This window comes from Trichosurus vulpecula, chromosome 1, assembly GCF_011100635.1.
Source record: "Trichosurus vulpecula isolate mTriVul1 chromosome 1, mTriVul1.pri, whole genome shotgun sequence".
Lineage (NCBI taxonomy): Eukaryota > Metazoa > Chordata > Mammalia > Diprotodontia > Phalangeridae > Trichosurus > Trichosurus vulpecula.
This window is the reverse complement of record NC_050573.1, coordinates 482,182,399-482,199,993: the sequence shown is the minus strand read 5'-3', so window position 1 is coordinate 482,199,993 and position 17,595 is coordinate 482,182,399. Positions and strand designations below refer to the sequence as shown.

The 17,595-nt window shown below is 35.2% G+C and overlaps 1 protein-coding gene across 3 annotated transcripts in view; it reads left to right on the top strand.

The window, feature by feature from the left end:
• The window catches only part of FER (FER tyrosine kinase), a 272,528-nt gene that overhangs the window by 46,187 nt on the left and 208,746 nt on the right, over window positions 1-17,595 (top strand). For all 3 annotated transcript variants that reach the window (XM_036738466.1, XM_036738482.1, XM_036738474.1), the window contains 3 exons: window positions 4,886-5,059; window positions 5,734-5,833; window positions 16,401-16,584. In XM_036738466.1, coding sequence (XP_036594361.1) covers window positions 4,886-5,059; window positions 5,734-5,833; window positions 16,401-16,584 — 458 coding nt within the window. The remainder of the gene's footprint in view (window positions 1-4,885; window positions 5,060-5,733; window positions 5,834-16,400; window positions 16,585-17,595) is intronic.

Sequence of the window (17,595 nt, the reverse complement as noted above, 5' to 3'; positions counted from 1 at the left end):
GGGAGGAGCAAGGCGATGGCAAAAGCTGCACAATTTTCCATTGGGAGCTGCTAGGCTTATTATCTACAAGGGTCCCAGCTGCACAAGCAATTTTTCAGCCTAGTGCAGATGGACTAGTGCCTGTTTTGACTCCCAAGGACACATAGGGAGTCCGTTTTGGAATGCAAGCAACGCATTATGTTGTGGGAGGGGGGCGGCACTTGGTCCTTGACAAATTCAGGGCCCTCTGCATACGCTGGGTCTAGTGTTTCTGGAAAATATCGCAACTCAAAAAGACACATTCAGGGGATCCCTTAACAGGATAAGGAAAAAATGGTCCATGTATGAGGCATCAGACAAAATGCAAGAACTCTGCTAGCACTAAGACAGGAAGCCTTTAACAGTCCTTAACAAGCTATCAAGGACCTTCAAGAACATCTAATCAAGCTTTTGGTTTTACTGATGAAGATACAAGTTCAGAGAGGTGCAGTTGGGTGGCACCATAGTGTCCAGCATACTGCTGGGCCCGGAGTCAGGAAAACCTGAGTTCAAACCTGGCCTCAGATAGTGCTAGCCGCATAACCCAAGTTACTTAACTTTTCTTGGCCTCAGTTTCCTCATCTGTAAAATGGGAATAATAATAGCACTTACCTCCTATGGTTGTTGTGAGGATTAAGTGAGGCAATGATTGTGAAGCATGTGGGGTCCAAAACTATTCATTCTGCAAGAAAAACCTTTGAGACAGAGCTCTGAGCTAATAACCATTTATTAGAAGGCCTGGACCTCTGGGAATGGGACTTCAGATCTTCAGATCTTCCGCACAATCTGAGCTGGCCCCTTTCACTACGGCCTTACTTTTAAAGTACTTGATGCCCAGTTACTCGTCGTCTGATCGATCTTGATTTTGATCCCCCAGAAGGTCCAGAAGTCATGCATCAGTATGGGTGGTCACAGGATGGGCAAGGCAAGAGTCATCTTTGCTGACTAAGTGGTTATAAGATGGCCCCCTTTTCATAGTGGGCAAGAGCAGGTGGTCTGGATGTACAAAAATAAGTTGGGACTTTGACATCCCACCCGTGCTGCTTTTGGTCACACACATCACTAACAGGGTGGAGGTCTTCTACTCAGTATTCTTATGGTTAGACAAGTGAACTTTATAACAGGTTTGTGTACAGTGAACTTATAGCTAGTAGCTTAAAGTGTGGAGCCTATTATAAGAAAGAGTCTATCTTAATTCTCTAGGTATAATATATGTAAAATGTGTATTTATAAATGTAATTCTTATACTAATATTAATTAGCTAGACTGACTAGGAGACATATGGGATGCTAGCTAGCAGGGATAGATGAATAAACCACCAAGGATTTTATTTTTTTTGAGGATGAGGGAGATATGGGCATGTTTGTATACAATAGGGAAGCTTCCAAGAGATAAAGAATGAAGATACATGGGAGAATGGGAATTAGAGAGGAGGCCCTGTGCTGGAGAAGCCAGGATAGAATGGGTTTGACCTTGCAAGGAGAAGGGCCACCTCTTCGTGTGAGACAGGAATGAAGGAGGAGATGGTGGTAGAAGGGGTCAGGTGATATGGGGAGCAGGGGAAAGAGGGAGCTCTTGGCAGGTGGCCTCAGCTTTTTCCATGAACTGTGGAGCAAGGTTTTCAGCTGAGTGAGGGGAGGAGGAGCCATGGGGAATTTAAAGAGGGATGAAAAAGGATAGTGATTTCATTGGGAGATGAAAACAGGATTGATTCACCTCAGGGAGGACCCAGGTGTGATTATGTAGCATCCGTTTTTCTTTGACTCAGAAAGTTTTGTTATATTCTTTAACTTCTTTCAATAGGACACTGAAGTGTGAAGGCATGTTGGGAGTGAAGCCAGTAGATGATGGGAATGACCACAGGTTAAGTCTTGGTAGAGCAGGATTGTTGATAGGATAAAGGGGGTACAGGACTTAAGAGAAGAGGACACCATAGACTTGAACTGGTTCACTAAGGGGTCAAGATGGGGAAGGGAAAAGAGCATGGCTAATGCAAGGTGATAATTAAACAAATAAAATAAGGAAAATCTTTTGACCTAGAGATTCCATTGCTAGGCATATCCCTCAAGAGCTTGTTGACAAAAGAAAGGCTCTGTATACACAAATATTTATAGTGGCTCTTCTGTAGTACTGAAGACCAAGTAGATGTTATGTCTATTGATTGGAGAATAGTTAAACGAATTTTCTTATGTGAAGGCAATGGAATATTATTCTGCTGTAAGAAACAGTGAAGATGATGAATGCAGAAAAGCATGGGAAGATGAAAGATTTATGATAATGGATGAAAATTGAACGAGATAGAGCCAGTGATGCATTTAACAGGACAACAATATAAATGGAAAGGACAACAGTCAAACAGTGGAAACTCATATTGTGAAAATTTAAAGAACAATCTGACCCCCAAAAGAAACATTAGAAGGCACATCCTCTTGTTCCTTTGCAGAAGTCAAAATACATAGGTGTCGAACACTGTACACAATGTCAGATTTTTTCTATACATTTATTGATTTTGCTGAATATTTTTCTCTTCTACTATATATACGCACACACGCGTGCGCGTGCACACACACACACACACAGAATAGATCCTTGGGAGGGATGTGTAGGAAATCTAGGCCATATAAAAATAAAAGATTAATAATTTATTAGAAGAAAAAATAGAAGAAGCGACTTAAGCAAGAATGTTTATAGCAGCTCTTTTTGTTATAGCAGTGAATGGGAAACTAAAGGGTTACTTCTCAATCAGGAAATGGCTGAAGAAGTTGTAGAATATGAATGTATGGGAATATTATTGTACTGTTAGAAATCTCAAAAGGGATGATTTCAGAGCAAACTGGAAAAGCTTGTATGAACTGATGCTGAGTGAAGTGAGCAGAAACCAGATAACAATTTACACAATAACAACATATTAGAAAAACAAAAGAAAAATCTTTGTTCAGTGCAGTGAACTAACTGTGAATCCAGAGAACCTGGAACATGCTCCCATTTACTTTACAGGTTGATGCTGGACACATATTTCTGGACGTGTTCAATGTGGAAATTAGTTTTGTTGATGGTGTACATTTATTACAAATATTTTATTCTTCCTTTACCTTTTCAGATGTATCATTATATGTGTGGAAGAAGGGATTAAGGGAAGCTAATAAGAATGTTGCCAAAAAACAGAGAAAAGACAGATGTGAGTCATTGAAGCAATTTAGAGATGCGTAGAAGAAAGACAACAGGAGGATACTCAGACCAATAGGACAGCCTTGAAAATTATATTTTAATTTATTACATATGTAAAAGGATAAGCAAACTATGTAATAGATTCAAAGTTTCATGTACAGTGTTCATTTTTTGTTTTAATTTGCATATGGAAATTACCATTTTATTTAGTTTTTGTTAGGTTCAAAATAAATTACTTAAACTCAGGCCGTCCTTTCAGGGAAGTCATTTCCTCCTTAATGATTTACTTTCGACAACTTTGCTTATCACACCATTGATTCTAATTAAATGTAGTAAAGACCAGGAATTCAGTGGCTTGGTAATGAATTATATTTGGCTGGGCATCTGAACAGATCTTTGTCCAAGACATAAATTTCAAAGTCAAATATCAAGTTCCACCTGGTTTGATGTAAGTAGAGCAAAATAACTCAAGTGTAAGTAGGAACCAAGTAGTCTTAACTCTATTTTTCTGATTTTTAAAATCATAACATAATTTTAAAAGTTTATGTATCCTAAAACTCTCTTCCAATAGATTCGTTATGCTGGGCACATATTAGATGTTTCATGGGATCAAAGATCATATTTCTAGAGTAGTAAGTATTTTAGAGATAATCTGGTCCAACCAAATAAAGGTAATAAGTAGAGGAGATTGAATTTGAACCCATTTTTGCTGATTGAATTTAATTAAATTAGGGATATTCTAAAGTAGTGTGATATATTAGACAGAGTGCTGAACTTGGAGACAGGAGACTTGAGTTCACAGGAGACTCTGTTATTATAGACAAGGCATTTAACATCTTAGCTTCATTTTACTCAAATCTGAAATGGGCATAATAATACTTGCACTACTCTCCCCTTTCTCTCCCCCCAATAGGATTTTAGGGCTTGGGCAAACCTTAAAGTTTTCTATAAGCAGGAATTATTATTAGGTGTCAAGACCAGAGTTGTGAAAAGAAGAAAATCTTGTGATTTTTGTTTTATTGTTTAGTTACATGGATTGGCATTTTCATTATTTTGGTATCTCTTTATAATCTGTACTTGTAGGGGCAGCTGTGTCATAGGGGATAGAGAGCTGGCCTTGGAGCCAGGAAGATCTGGATTCAAATTCCATTTCTGACACATACTGACTTAGTGATGCTGGGAAAGCCATCTAACTTCTCGTTACTATTTAGCTCGCTAACAATATAAGTTGCAGACAAGGTGCCAAACTGTATTGGTATGAGATGTTTTCTCATCTGGGAGTTCTCTTCTACTGTAGAAATAGACCAAAAGTCCAGTCCCAATCCGTACCTCTTCAACTAGGGGTAGAAGGATTCTTTAGATTTCTGATCTGAGTCTGTTTCTATTATTTAAACTATAGTATAAATTTGCATTAGATTATGGTGAGCCAGCAGCACCTATGAATTTTGAACGTAGATATATATTTCTGTTTTGAGTTATTCCCCTCTTGGTATAACACCTTTTTGAATTCTTAGTGTGTCAGTGATCTATCTTTGAAACTAAAGGTGTTTGATATAGGCCATTAATAACTAGTAGAACAGTACCAGAAAGCTACAATTTTTTTATCAAAAATCTTGTCTATACTAAAAATACTTGATTGTCCATTTAAATTAGATGAGACCTCTGATATATTTCTTTTTCCTTTATTATTTTTGTCTAGACTTGGCTACTAATGATTCAACAAACAGAACAGCTTAGCAAAATAATGAAGACACATGCAGAAGACCTTAATTCTGGACCATTACACAGGCTTACTATGATGATCAAAGATAAGCAGCAAGTGAAGAAGAGTTATATAGGTGTTCACCAGCAAATTGAGGCAGATATGTTCAAGGTATGTCTTTTAGCCATGGCTTCTATTTCTTTGTCTTTTATCCTTATTGGATGTTTTTATCATTTTTTTGTAACTTATTTAATTCGTTTTTTTTTCTTAGATGAATCAAGCTTTTTGGTTGTGTTAGACGAAGAGTTGTTTCATATAATTAACATAAATTATTTATTTGAATTAGTTTGCTTTAATTGTAAAAAGTATCATCTCTACAACTGGCAAATGAAAGGCCGTTAACCTTCAGATTGTGGGAAGGAATTTTTGATTTATTTTTGTTGAATTTATCAACGAACATCTCAGTTCACTGAGGCTTTATTTTAAGTTGTCCACCAGGGTAGTTTATAATTGCATATTAAAGAAAAGTGATTAAAATTATGTGTCTGATTTCTAGGGCTTAAGAATTAGTTGAAAGCCAAGTCAGGAAGACTTGGGCTTAAGTCCTGCTTCTGACATATTGGTTCCATGACTTTGGATAAATTGCTTAAACTCTCAGTACCCCCAGGAAACTCTTTTAATATTATAAATTGTAGAATATTTCTTGATCAGCATTGGTAGAGGAAATTTCATAATCAGGAGGCCTTATGATAATGAAATGACAGGTCTGTATTAAGAAAATAAAAGAATTGTTACTTGTTTAAGTTATTTATCCAAATACCTTTTCTGCATTTGCTTCTCTGTAGGTCACAAAGACGGAATTGGAAAAATTAAAAACAAGCTATAGACAATTAATAAAAGAAATGAATTATGCCAAAGAGAAATATAAAGAAGCTTTGGCTAAAGGTATGTAGCAGTTGCTAAATGAAAATGTTGCTTTTAATGATTCTTGTTCTTGCCATTTGAATGTTAGCTTTTTAAGCAGTCTAATATTTTTACTTTTAACAGTTCACTTGAGTGCGGAACACAAAGTACAAAAAAATGGGGTAATAGATAAAATACAGAATCATTTTTATAATTTCTTTTATATTTTACTGTCACAAAACATTATTGCATATTTCTTGGTATGGTAAATTATGTAAATATTCTTATATAATGTGAAAAAATTTCCTTTAAGCCATTCTCCCTCTCAGTAAATTTTTATGAATAACAAATGGAGCATTATGTTTTTGTTTGAAGAACTATATTTTTTTCTTTTTTACCTGAAGTTTTCAAAACACAGCCATAAAGTTGTTTTACGGAGCTTTTCTGAGATTAGGTTATTTAAGATCTGCCTCTGGTTTTCTGATACTTTAGGTATTTTATATTTTTGAAGGCATTCCTTTAATTCTTTTGTGTCCTTAGTTTTGTTAACATATACCTGTGTATAATTTGTTCTGATTTTTAAAATTTTCATCTGGTTTCGTTCTATTTCACCTTGAAAAGGAATATATTTTTACTGTCCAACTTAAAAGATACCATAAGTCTTTTAACTTTAGATTCTTTAGAAATTTGTTTAGTTCCACAAGTTCCTTTTGGTTTATCTTTCTCTTAGATTTATCCAAAGCTGAGAGGGAAATTAATATCTTTTGTCATTATCTTATTGTCTATGTATTCTTGAATTTCAAATCATGTTTTTATTATTAATTTGGATACTAAGGCATTTTGAATGTATAAATTCATTACTGATATCGGTTTGTTGCCTATGTTTCCTTTCAGCATACTTTTATTTCATTATTTATCCCTTTTTGGGGTAAGGGGCAGCTTAGGTAGTGCAGAGAGGTCAGAGTGCCAGGCCTAAAGTCAGGAAGATTCCTTTTCTTGAGTTCAAATCTGGCCTCAGACACTTACTAGCCGTGTGATGCCGGGCACATAACTTAACCCTGTTCACATTAGTTTCCTCATCTGTAAGATGAGCCGGAGAAGGAAATGGCAAAATATTCCACTATTTTTGTGAAGAAAATCCCAATGGAATCACAAAAAGTTAGATATGACTGAAAAATGATTGAACAACTTATCCTTTTATATTTTTGTGTGTTTGGTTTAGTTTTGACTTTTAGCATGGCAATTCCTGCTTTTTTTTAGTTCAATTGATGCGTAATAAATTTTTTCCCATCCCCTCAGTTTTATTTTGTGTATGTATCTTTGTATTTTTTTAAATTGAGTTTCTTGTAAGCCCCGGATTATAGAGTTTTGTGTTTTGTTATGTACCGTTATCACTTTTTCATTTTTTTGTATTGTTTAATGCATTCACATTTAAAGTTATGAGAATTAGGTCTATGTTTTCTTCTATCTCTAAAATTGTTTTTTTAAAATAATTATATTCTTTTCCCTATTCTATTGTAAACACAGTATTATGTTCTTTCAGTTATTTAACCTTAATCTTAAGATGGACTTGTTCCCACTGCCTTTCTTCTCTTCACCCTGATCCCCTTTTCTCATTTGTTACTAGTTTCTTTCTTAGGGTTTTGTTTATTAGTCCCTTTTTCTGTCTTTTATCTGGTTATGTATTTTGTTTTCTTTTTTACCTCTCAACTTAGTCAAGTAGGATCCTCCTTCTCTCCTCTTCAGCTAGTCCTGTTCATTAACTTAAAAATTTTTTGTCCAGGGTCACACAACTAGTGTCAAATGTCTGAGGCCAGGTTGAACTCAGGCCTTCCTGACTCCAGGGCCAGTGCTCTATCCACTGTGACATGTAGCTGCCCCTGACCCCCTCTTTACAAAGCAGGAAATGGAGAAAGAGATGGAATCTGATTAGGACTAGTTATCTCTAATTAAAGTGTACTATTTCTACTCCTCTGTCCCTCTTCTCTTTAGCTAGCCCATCTCTGGTTCTTATGCTTACTTTTTCTTTTTTTTAATCATCCTTTATTATCAGTCCTCCGGTGTGGAAGTTTGTTTTGCTTTTTCCTATTCCTTTTGGAATTTACCTTTCCTCTCATTCACAACTTTTCTTCTTTAGTTTTATTCCTTTTGAGGTTAATGTACTTGTGAACCAGTCTCTTCTCATGTGGGTGTGCTCAGTCCTTTTTTTTATCTGATTTAGGCAAGTTGTAGTTCTTGAAATACTTTCAGACCCATTCCTTCCTTTACATTTGTGTGCTCTTCTTGTGCAAGCCATTCATGCAAAGTTGTAAATTACTCTGCTTAATTCCCTGTTTCTTCCCTTTTATATTTCCTGTTCCTTTTTTATTTTCCTTTCTTAAAAAAAAAAAAGTAGACCAAAACACTTAAGAAACCTTGTATTTGTCTTACTTCATTTTCTCTGTGGCTTGTGAAGACTGTAGTAGGCTAGGGAATTGGTGGAACTGGGGAAGCATGAGCTAACCCCACACATTTCCAAAGAGTATTCAGGACTATTGGGAGCAGCAGAGTTTTAGTGTAGACATAGTATAGTATGGGTTAACTTTGTTCCTAGGTGGATTCATCTTGGGACCCAGCTGTGAACCCTTTGGGTAAGAAGAATGTAAAAGCAGCTTTTAGTACTTTGGTGTAGAATTGTTAAGATCCCAAGGAATTTCCTTGGCAGTGACTTTTATCTGTTTTTATCTTCTTGAACTGCTTTTAATTTTACCTTGGGACCTGCTTTTACTTGAGGTCATTGGAATATATTTTTAAAGTAAAAATACTGTTTGATCCCTTGAACTCTGAGTGATCCATTGCACCATATGGAGAAATGTAATTGTTAAAAAGACATTTAGATTCTGAAGATATACCTTTCCCCTCTTCCCCAGTGGAGTGTAACCACTTCATTATTTACCCCCTTTCAGTTTCTCAAACTTGTCTACTTTTCTAGGTTTTTCTTGACTTCTGTGGTTTTCCCTCCCTCCCTCCCTTCCCTCCCTCCCTCTTTCCCCCCTTCCCTCTTTCCCTCCTTCCTTCCATCAGCTTTATTTTCAGTTCTGAATTCCCTCTCACATTATTCTTTATCTACTATCTATTGAGAAGACAAGATAAGCAAAACTCATTTAAAATATGGAGAGAGAGAGAGAGAGAGAGAGAGAGAGAGAGAGAGAGAGAGAGAGAGACTGTATTTCAATCTATAGTGAGTCCTTTACCTCTCTATTTGCAGGTAAATAACATGTTTCTTCATGAGTCCTTTGGAATTGTGGTTGGTCGTGTTAATGAAGTTACTAAATCTTTCAAAGTTGATTATCTTTTCATTATTGTTATTGTATAAGTTATTTTCCTGTTTCTTCTTACTGCACTTTACATCAGTTCCTACAAGTCTTTCCAGGTTTCTTTAAAACGATCTCATTTTTTTTCTTATAGAACAATAATTTCTTATAGAACAATAGTATTCCATTAAATTAATATACTATAACTTGTTCAACTTTTCCTCAGTTGATAGTTACCCCCTCGAATTCTAATTCTTTGCCACTATAGAAAAATCCCAACTTTCTAACAGTATTTTTGTACATATTTTCCTTTTTTCCATATCCCTTTCCTCCTTATTTGATCTCTTTGGGGTATAGCCCAAGTAACAGCATCACTTGATCAAAGGGTCTGTACAGCTTAATAGTTTTTGGGTTTACATGTAGATTGCTTTTTAGACTGATTGGACCCATTCCGATCTAGAACCAGTATTGGAGTAGCCTATGAGTGCATCACCAGGAGGAAAGGACTTCAGCAATAGCCTATGGCAGAGAGAGGTCCTGGACAAGAAGAAGCCCCAAGGCAGACCCTAGTACCAGATAAGCGCTTGAGTCCCTTGAAGGGAGAGGCTTGTTTGGACCACTTTACTCAGGATCGGGCAGGTCTTGCCAGCACCATTTAGTTGTGGAGCTTTACCAGTCCCAGGCATTTTTAGTTCATCCATTCCCCGTTTCTCCCTCATCTCACCTCCTGGCCCCCTCCAGTAAACCAAGGAAAATTCCAAATGCCATTATGAAATGTCTTGATTTAAGAGACTTAGAGGAGGAATATCCCAAAGAGAATAGTGACTGCACTAGAAGTTTAAGTAAAGCCTTGAAGAAAAAAAAAATGTCTTGGTCACAAGCATTGTGAGAGTTCTTGTAGGGGCAGCTAGGTGGCACAGTGAGTAGAGCACCAGCCCTGCAGTCAGGAGGACCTGAGTTCAAATCTGGCCTCAGACACCTGACACACATACTAGCTATGTGACCTTGGGCAAGTCACTTAACCCCAATTGCCCTGCCAAAAATCAAACAAAAAAAGAGTTCTTCTAAATATGAGAAGAGTTACAGAATGGAAAAACTAAGAGAGGAAACAATGACAGTGAAAACTGACATCTTAAACGTGTTAGAAAATTTGAAAATGAAATGCCCTAAAATTTAGAATGGGGCCGACAGAAAACAACAATTCGGTAAGACAACAAGAAATATTAAAACAAAAGAAAAAACTTGGGGAAAAAAAGAGAATCTAAGAAATATTATATATACATAACACAGAAACACACAAATACATGCACATATATACATGTTCTAAAAACTGATCTGAAAAAACAGATCAAGAAAAGACAATCTAAGAATTATTGAACTATCTGAAAAATATGATCAGAAAAAAAGCTTAGATAACCATATTTCAGAAAATTCTATGTGAAAAATGCCCAGATCCCTTAGAACTGAAGGTAATAGGAGATAAAAGTGGGAGGGGCATATTAGGGAGGAAATAAAAGATGAGGCAAATCTTTATTCCCTACTAGAGGCACATAAGATCAAGAATTTATGTTTATAGGGAGTATGGGTATCCGAAGAACCTCACTTCCTTTTGATAGATAAAGGAAGATTCAACACAGTAAGATTGAATACGTCGAGGAAAGGTAGGGAGGGGTGTAAGAGGGGGGACAGACTAAATTAGAGAATAGACATCAGCATAAGGATCTCAAGTATTGGAAGGAAGAATGTGAAGGGAGGATTAAAAGGGAAGGAAGAAAGAAAGAAAGAGTAAAAACCTGGGATCAGTGTCTGGGTAAGGAGAAGAAAGCTACAAAAAAGGTTACTTGATATTTGACTTAGAAGATAAATATTATCAGCCAGCTTCCTTCTTATACTACCTTCGTGCTATTTGTAAAGAAGCAAACAGAAGCACAGGATGGCAGAATGAAGAGATATATACAATTAACAGCATAACTGTGAAGGTGAATGGGATAAGCATCCACAAAATGGAAAAATATAGGAGAAGGCATAATAAAATAGAATTTGACAGTAAGTGTTTAAAAGAAACACTTGAAATACAAAGATCCACATAGAGTTTAAATGAAGAACTGGAGCAAAATCTACTATGCTTCAGCTGAACTCAGAAAAGCAGGGGTAACAGTGATTTCAGATAAAGCTACAATATGATGTTAGGGAAATTTTATTAAAAGGCACAATTGATATAACAAGACAGAATAGCAGTACTGAACATATATGTACCCAATAATACAGCCAGTAAATTCTTAAAGTAAAAGCTTATAAGAGTTGGAGGGAGAAATAGATAGCAAAAGTATAATGTGAGAGAACTTCATATATTCCTAGAGAAACTTAACTGAAAAATAAACAAGAAAGAAATTAAGGACCTGAATGGAACTTTAGAAAAATTAGAGGTGATAGATCTTTGATGACTGCTGAGTAGGAATAGAAAATAATACACATACAACCAGGCAGTCCTCAGCACTTTTGCAAAAATTGACCGTGTTTTAGGACAAAAAGACCTTAACAAAGAATTCAGAAAGGGTAGGCAAATGATTTACTAATTAGAATGCAAGTAAAATTAAATAAAAAGCCCATGAAGAAAGAATTGAAAATTAATTGAAGACTAAATAGCATAATTCCAAAGAACTAGGGGCTAGTCAAAGAACAGATTATAGAAACAACAGAAAATTTCATTGAGGAAAATGATAATGAGATAACATACCAAAAAGCATTCAATGCAAGTAAATCAGTTCTGAGGGGAACATTTTTATTTCTAAATGCTTTTGCTATTGAAAGAGAAAAACAACAAATCAGTGAATTGAGTGTACATTTAAAAATTTCAGCAACAAATAAAAATCATTAAGTAGCAAAGTAGAAATTATGAAAATTAAAGATCAATAACATTAAAGCCAAAAAGAATTGAATTTACAAATAAACTATAAGCCACTTTTTAAAACAAATCTAATATTGGTAAACAATCAACTTGTTTTTAAAAAAAGAGAGGAAAAGCATATTGTTCATATCAAAAATGAGAAAAGAACTTTGATAACTTAGAAGAAATGGATAAATATTTACAAAAATATAAAAGACTCATTAACAAATATGGAAATTGACTATTTAAATAGCCTAATATCAGAAAAAAGATTTCTTGAAGCCATAATCAACTTCAAGTTTGGTGGGAAAAGCTCTCAGGCCAGATGAATTTATAATTAGCTCTACAAAACCTTCAAATAACTCACATATTTGTGAAATTAACTGTTCTTTCTTTGAAGTGACAATAAAAGAAGTGACCCAATCTTTCTGTGATGCAAATATGGTCTCTCTGTGAAAACTAGGGAGAGATAAGGTAGAGAAAGAAAATTTTAAATTAATATTTCTAATGAACTTTGGCCCCCAAATTTTCATAAAATGTGGCAAATAGCCACAAAATAATAGAATAATATATACCCTTTAAATAGATTGGGTTTTAATGTAACTGCAGGAAGGAAAATGACTGATATGATAAAATCTACTTATAGCACCTATTTCTTTCTATAAGTCTAGAAATCATAGAAATAAGTAAGAGTTTTATGTAACATGGTAAGTAATTCTTATCTAAATTCAAGAGCATACATTATATGTAATGGTGAAAAGTTAGGGTGTTTTCTGGTAAGGTCAGGTGTAAAGTAAGGATGTTCATTATCATTACTGCTGTTGAGCAGCTACAAATGTTATCTATAATGATAAGGGAAGAAAAAGAAATTGAGGGAACAAGTACTGACAAAAACCAAAAATTATAGGGGTTTTTTTTTTCTGGCAGATGATATAATGGTGGTATTTAGATAATCCTAATTAAAATTAATTGAGTGGTTTAAGCCCAGATGCAGAAAATAAATTATTAGCATTCCTATAGTTAACCCATGAAACCCAGTAAGAAAAGATAGAAGGTAAAATTCCATTCCCATGAAGTATTAAAACTAAAATATTTGGGAATTTGCCAAGATCCATCCAGGGACTATGTGAATCTAACTATAAAATACTCTTTGCAGAAATACAAACTTAAGTAATTAGAGAAACAATAATTGCTTGTTTGTTTTTGGTTTTTTTTGTGGAGGGGGGAAGGCAGGGCAATTGAGGTTAAATGACTTGCCCAAGGTCACATGAGAAACAGTAATTGCTGATATGTAAGTTAGGCTAATATGCTTAAAATGACAATACTAATTACTTATTCAATTGTCTAGTAATCAAGCTCCTAAAATAATATTTTACAGAGCTAGAAAAAGGTAATCAAACTCATCCAGAGGAACAAAAGGTCAAGAATCTCAAAAGTAATGATGATGAGTATCAGACCTTTAACTATACTATAAAATAACAATTTTTGTTCTGATTAAAAAAAAGGGAGGAGTTGTTCAGTGGGACAGATTAGGTACACAGCATGTAGATAAATAAAAACAGTAGCATAATGCTTCCTTAATCCCCAAACCCTACTTACTGTAGTAAACACTCACTGACAAAAACTCCTGTGAAATTTGGACAGTAGTTATCAAGTAATTAGGCTTAGACCGGCACTTCCCACTATGCAGTAAGTTCAGCTCCAGATGAATATGTGACCAAGATAAATGTTCTTATCAAATAAATTATAGGAGCAAGGAAGAAATTACCTTTCTCATCTATGAATAGGAGAAGAGTTCATGACTAAACAAATGATGGAGAGGATCACAGAAGATTTTTATTATATAAAATTTTAAAAGTTTTTACATCCAAAATCTGAGTTAAAATCAAAAGGGAAACAGGTAGCTTGGAATAATCTGTTCAGCAAGTTTCTCTGATAGTTTTTATATCGAAGTTATATAAGGAACTAATCCAGATGAGTAAAGCCTAAGGATCATTCCCCAGTAGATAAATGGAAGCTATGACAAATAAGTTTTCAAAGAATAAAATCCAAGCTATTAACATTCCTATGAAAAATGCTCTAAATCACTAATAATTTGTTGATGTTTCAGTTGTGTCCAGCTCCTCATGACCCCCTACTGGAGTGGTTTGCCATTTCCTTCTCCAGCTCATTTTACAGATGAGGTAACTGAGGCAAATAGGGTTAGGTGACTTGTTCAGGGTCACACAGCTAGTAAGTGTCTAAGGCCAGACTTGAATTCAGGAGGAACCTTCTAGACCCTGCACTGTGCCACCTAGCTCTCCTAGCTGTCCCACTAATAATTAGAGAAATATAAAGGGGAAGCAGTTTAGAGGTTCTACCTCATACCTATCAGCCTGGCAAAGATGATAGAAGAAAAAAATGACAAATGTTGAAGGGGCTGTGGGAAAACAGCTACTAGAGCACTGTTGTTGGACCTATGACGTTGAAGCAGGCCATTCTGGAAAGCACTTTGGAACTCTGCCCAGAAAGTTACCAAACGGTGCATATTCTTTGACCCAGATATACCACTATGAGGCCTGCACCCAAAACTAATTCAGAGAAATAGGGAAAGGGTTTAAATGTAAAAAAAAAAAAATTTAGCAATTTCTTTCATAGTAGCCGGAATTGGAAACTAAGGGAGTATCTTCCTTTTGGAAGCTAAGCATTCTTTTTGAATGTGAGTATAATGGAATAATGTTGTGCCATAAGAAATTATGAAATAGTCAGTTTCAAAGAAAATGGAAAGACTTTTATGAATTGATGCAGATCAAATTGAGAAGGAATCAGAATAATTTATTTAAGTGTAATAGCATTACAGAGAAAAGACAATTTTAAGGACTTTAGAATTTGGATAATATAATTGTATATAAAGAGTCCAAAAGAATGAAGACAAAACATACTGCCAAGAGGTAGTGAACTTGAAATGACAAAAGATAACATACAAATTTGGACATGGAAAATGGAGGAATTTCTTTTTCTGGACTAGGCATCTGTGTATCAAGGCTTTTATTTTAATTTTCTAAAATTTGCTGTTGGAGGGATAGATTAATTTTTAAAAGCTTTTAATTGAAAAAATAAAAGTAAAACATAGCAAAAATGTCTTATTATGCTTAATAATTGATTTTGATCAGTCACTCAACAGATGTGACATTCTATTGTGAATGAACTACAAAAACTTTAAAATAATGGGCTTTTTTTTGTTTTGTTTTACTGTACTGCTCCTTGACTGTTTTCTATTGTATCTAGTCTAAACTGCTCTTCATGTTTTTTTCGAGACTTACTGTGATCTGTCTGTATCCAGCTCCTCAGTTTCTCACAACTCCCTTTCAAGCAGCCCTCATTTTCATTAAGCTGGTTTCCATACTATCTTGTAGACTTACTGTAATTATTCCTGTTTTTACAGTTTGTGTTCCTCCCACATATATAATTTACTCCTCTCCATCTGCAACACCTATCCATTTTTTTTAACTCATTCTTAAAGGCCTAGATCAAATCCTACATCTTTAAGATGACTTCTCTAACTCTTCATGGTGTAATGGAAAGAATTAAGATACTTTATTTTCTAGTTCTTCACTGAATTGCTGGTGAGGCCTTTGACAAGTTAGTTAACTTCTCTGCATCTTAATTGCTTCATCTCTAAGGTGAGAGAATTAGTCTAGACAATTTCTAGAGTCTCTCCCAGCACTAAAATTGTATTCTTGTTACTAAATCCAACTCTTTCCTTTATACTTTTATAGCCCTTTCAGCTGGTACTGTTTAATTCAGCATTTAATTAGATATTGTTTTGTATTATTTGCTTTCATTTCCTGTGACTTGGGGACAGGTACTATATCTTAAGGTAGTGAGGCAGGCTGTAAGAAAGAACATTGTACTTGATCAGGATTCCCATGCTCAAATCTGTTCCGATACTGACTGACTAGCTGTGTGTGACCATGAACAAATCACTTAAGTAGTGTGTAAGCCTTAAAGTGCTTTGTAAAATATGAAGTGTTTCTGCTTTATTGTTCTCATTTTAACTATTATCATCGTCACCTTATTGAATGATGCTGCTGCTAGTGATGATGATGGTGATTAAAGGATAATAGACGTAGTGCCAAAAGGGAGTTAGGAGGCCGTTTAGTCTCACTCATTTTTCACAGATGAGGAAACTAAGATCCAGGGAGTTTAAATGACCTGTTCTAGGTGACAAAGGAAATAGCAGATATGGGATTTTAATTCATATGAGTTTTCTTCTTATTTCTCAAAAGTATCTCGGACAGGACTGAGCACAGGCTTATTGATTAGCAGTTGCTGGTTGATTTATGAAAAACATCAAATGATACTAAACCATAACTTGGTAGCGATCTTACGGAGTAAAAAAAATTTTTATGACAGTTAATTCTGCTGATCTTTCTCTATTCTTCTTCAGGGAAGGAAACAGAGAAGGCAAAAGACCGTTATGATAAAGCTACAATGAAACTTCATGTGTTGCATAATCAATATGTATTGGCTTTGAAAGGGGCGCAGCTTCATCAACATCAGTATTATGATACCACACTTCCTCAACTCCTGGATTCATTACAAAAAATGCAAGAAGAAATGATAAACGCATTGTAAGATAAACTTTCTTTTGTTCAGAATTGATCTAAAGTAATTTTGCTTTTTTCTGTCCCTATTAATATTTTAATACATATCATACAAAAATTATTATTATATTGTACACCCAGTTATTTTCTGTTATGGTCTCTCTTCTCTTCTTATTTATAGTTAATCATATACCTTTTCTTACATGCTACAGAATGCTCATGGAGGAAGTTATATAGTTTTTTTTTTTATATGAGCACTTTTTATTCAGCAAACAATAGGAAACAAAGTGAGTATCAATCAACTGGGGAAATGGCTGAAGAAATGATAGCATATGGATGCCACGAAATATTGAAGAGTGATGGGAAGTCATATAGTTTTGGTGATTGACACCTCTACAGATTTATGCTCTATAATGTCAACTGGGCCCTTAATGTTGCTTTTACTCTTCCCTGATTGACTTTTTATTTAATTCTCCCTGATATCTGTATCAGACTCTTCTCTTCTTAACCCACTTACTGTCCCATTTCTCCTCCTCCTTAGCAGAAGATCTCACTTCACATTTCACTGAAACAATCGAAACGATCCTTCAAGTGTTCTCAGTTCAACATGTCAGATCATCTCAATGTTTTCCTCCCATTCTCTCCTCTCTGCATCACTAGAGAAGAACTGATCCTTCTATTTACTTCAATCAGTCTCTGTTCTCACCAACTTTCAGTCTTTTCTTCTCCACTGGTTCCTTCCTTCTTTGCTCATAAACATACCATCCTTAAAAAACATCTTTCGACTCTACTCCATCCCCTTAAGATATTATCCTTTATCTTTCCTCCTTTCCCAGCCATACTCCTGGAAAAACCTGTTTACGCTAGTTACCTCGACTTTCTCACCTCCCACACTTCAGCCCCTTGTGATCTGGCTGCTTTCCTTCCCCTCAATGGAAACTACCCTCTTAGGGGTGATATATAATCTTTTAGTTGCAAAATAAAGAAGTCTTTCTCAGTCCACATCCTTCTTGACCCCTCTGTAAGCATTTGCCACTC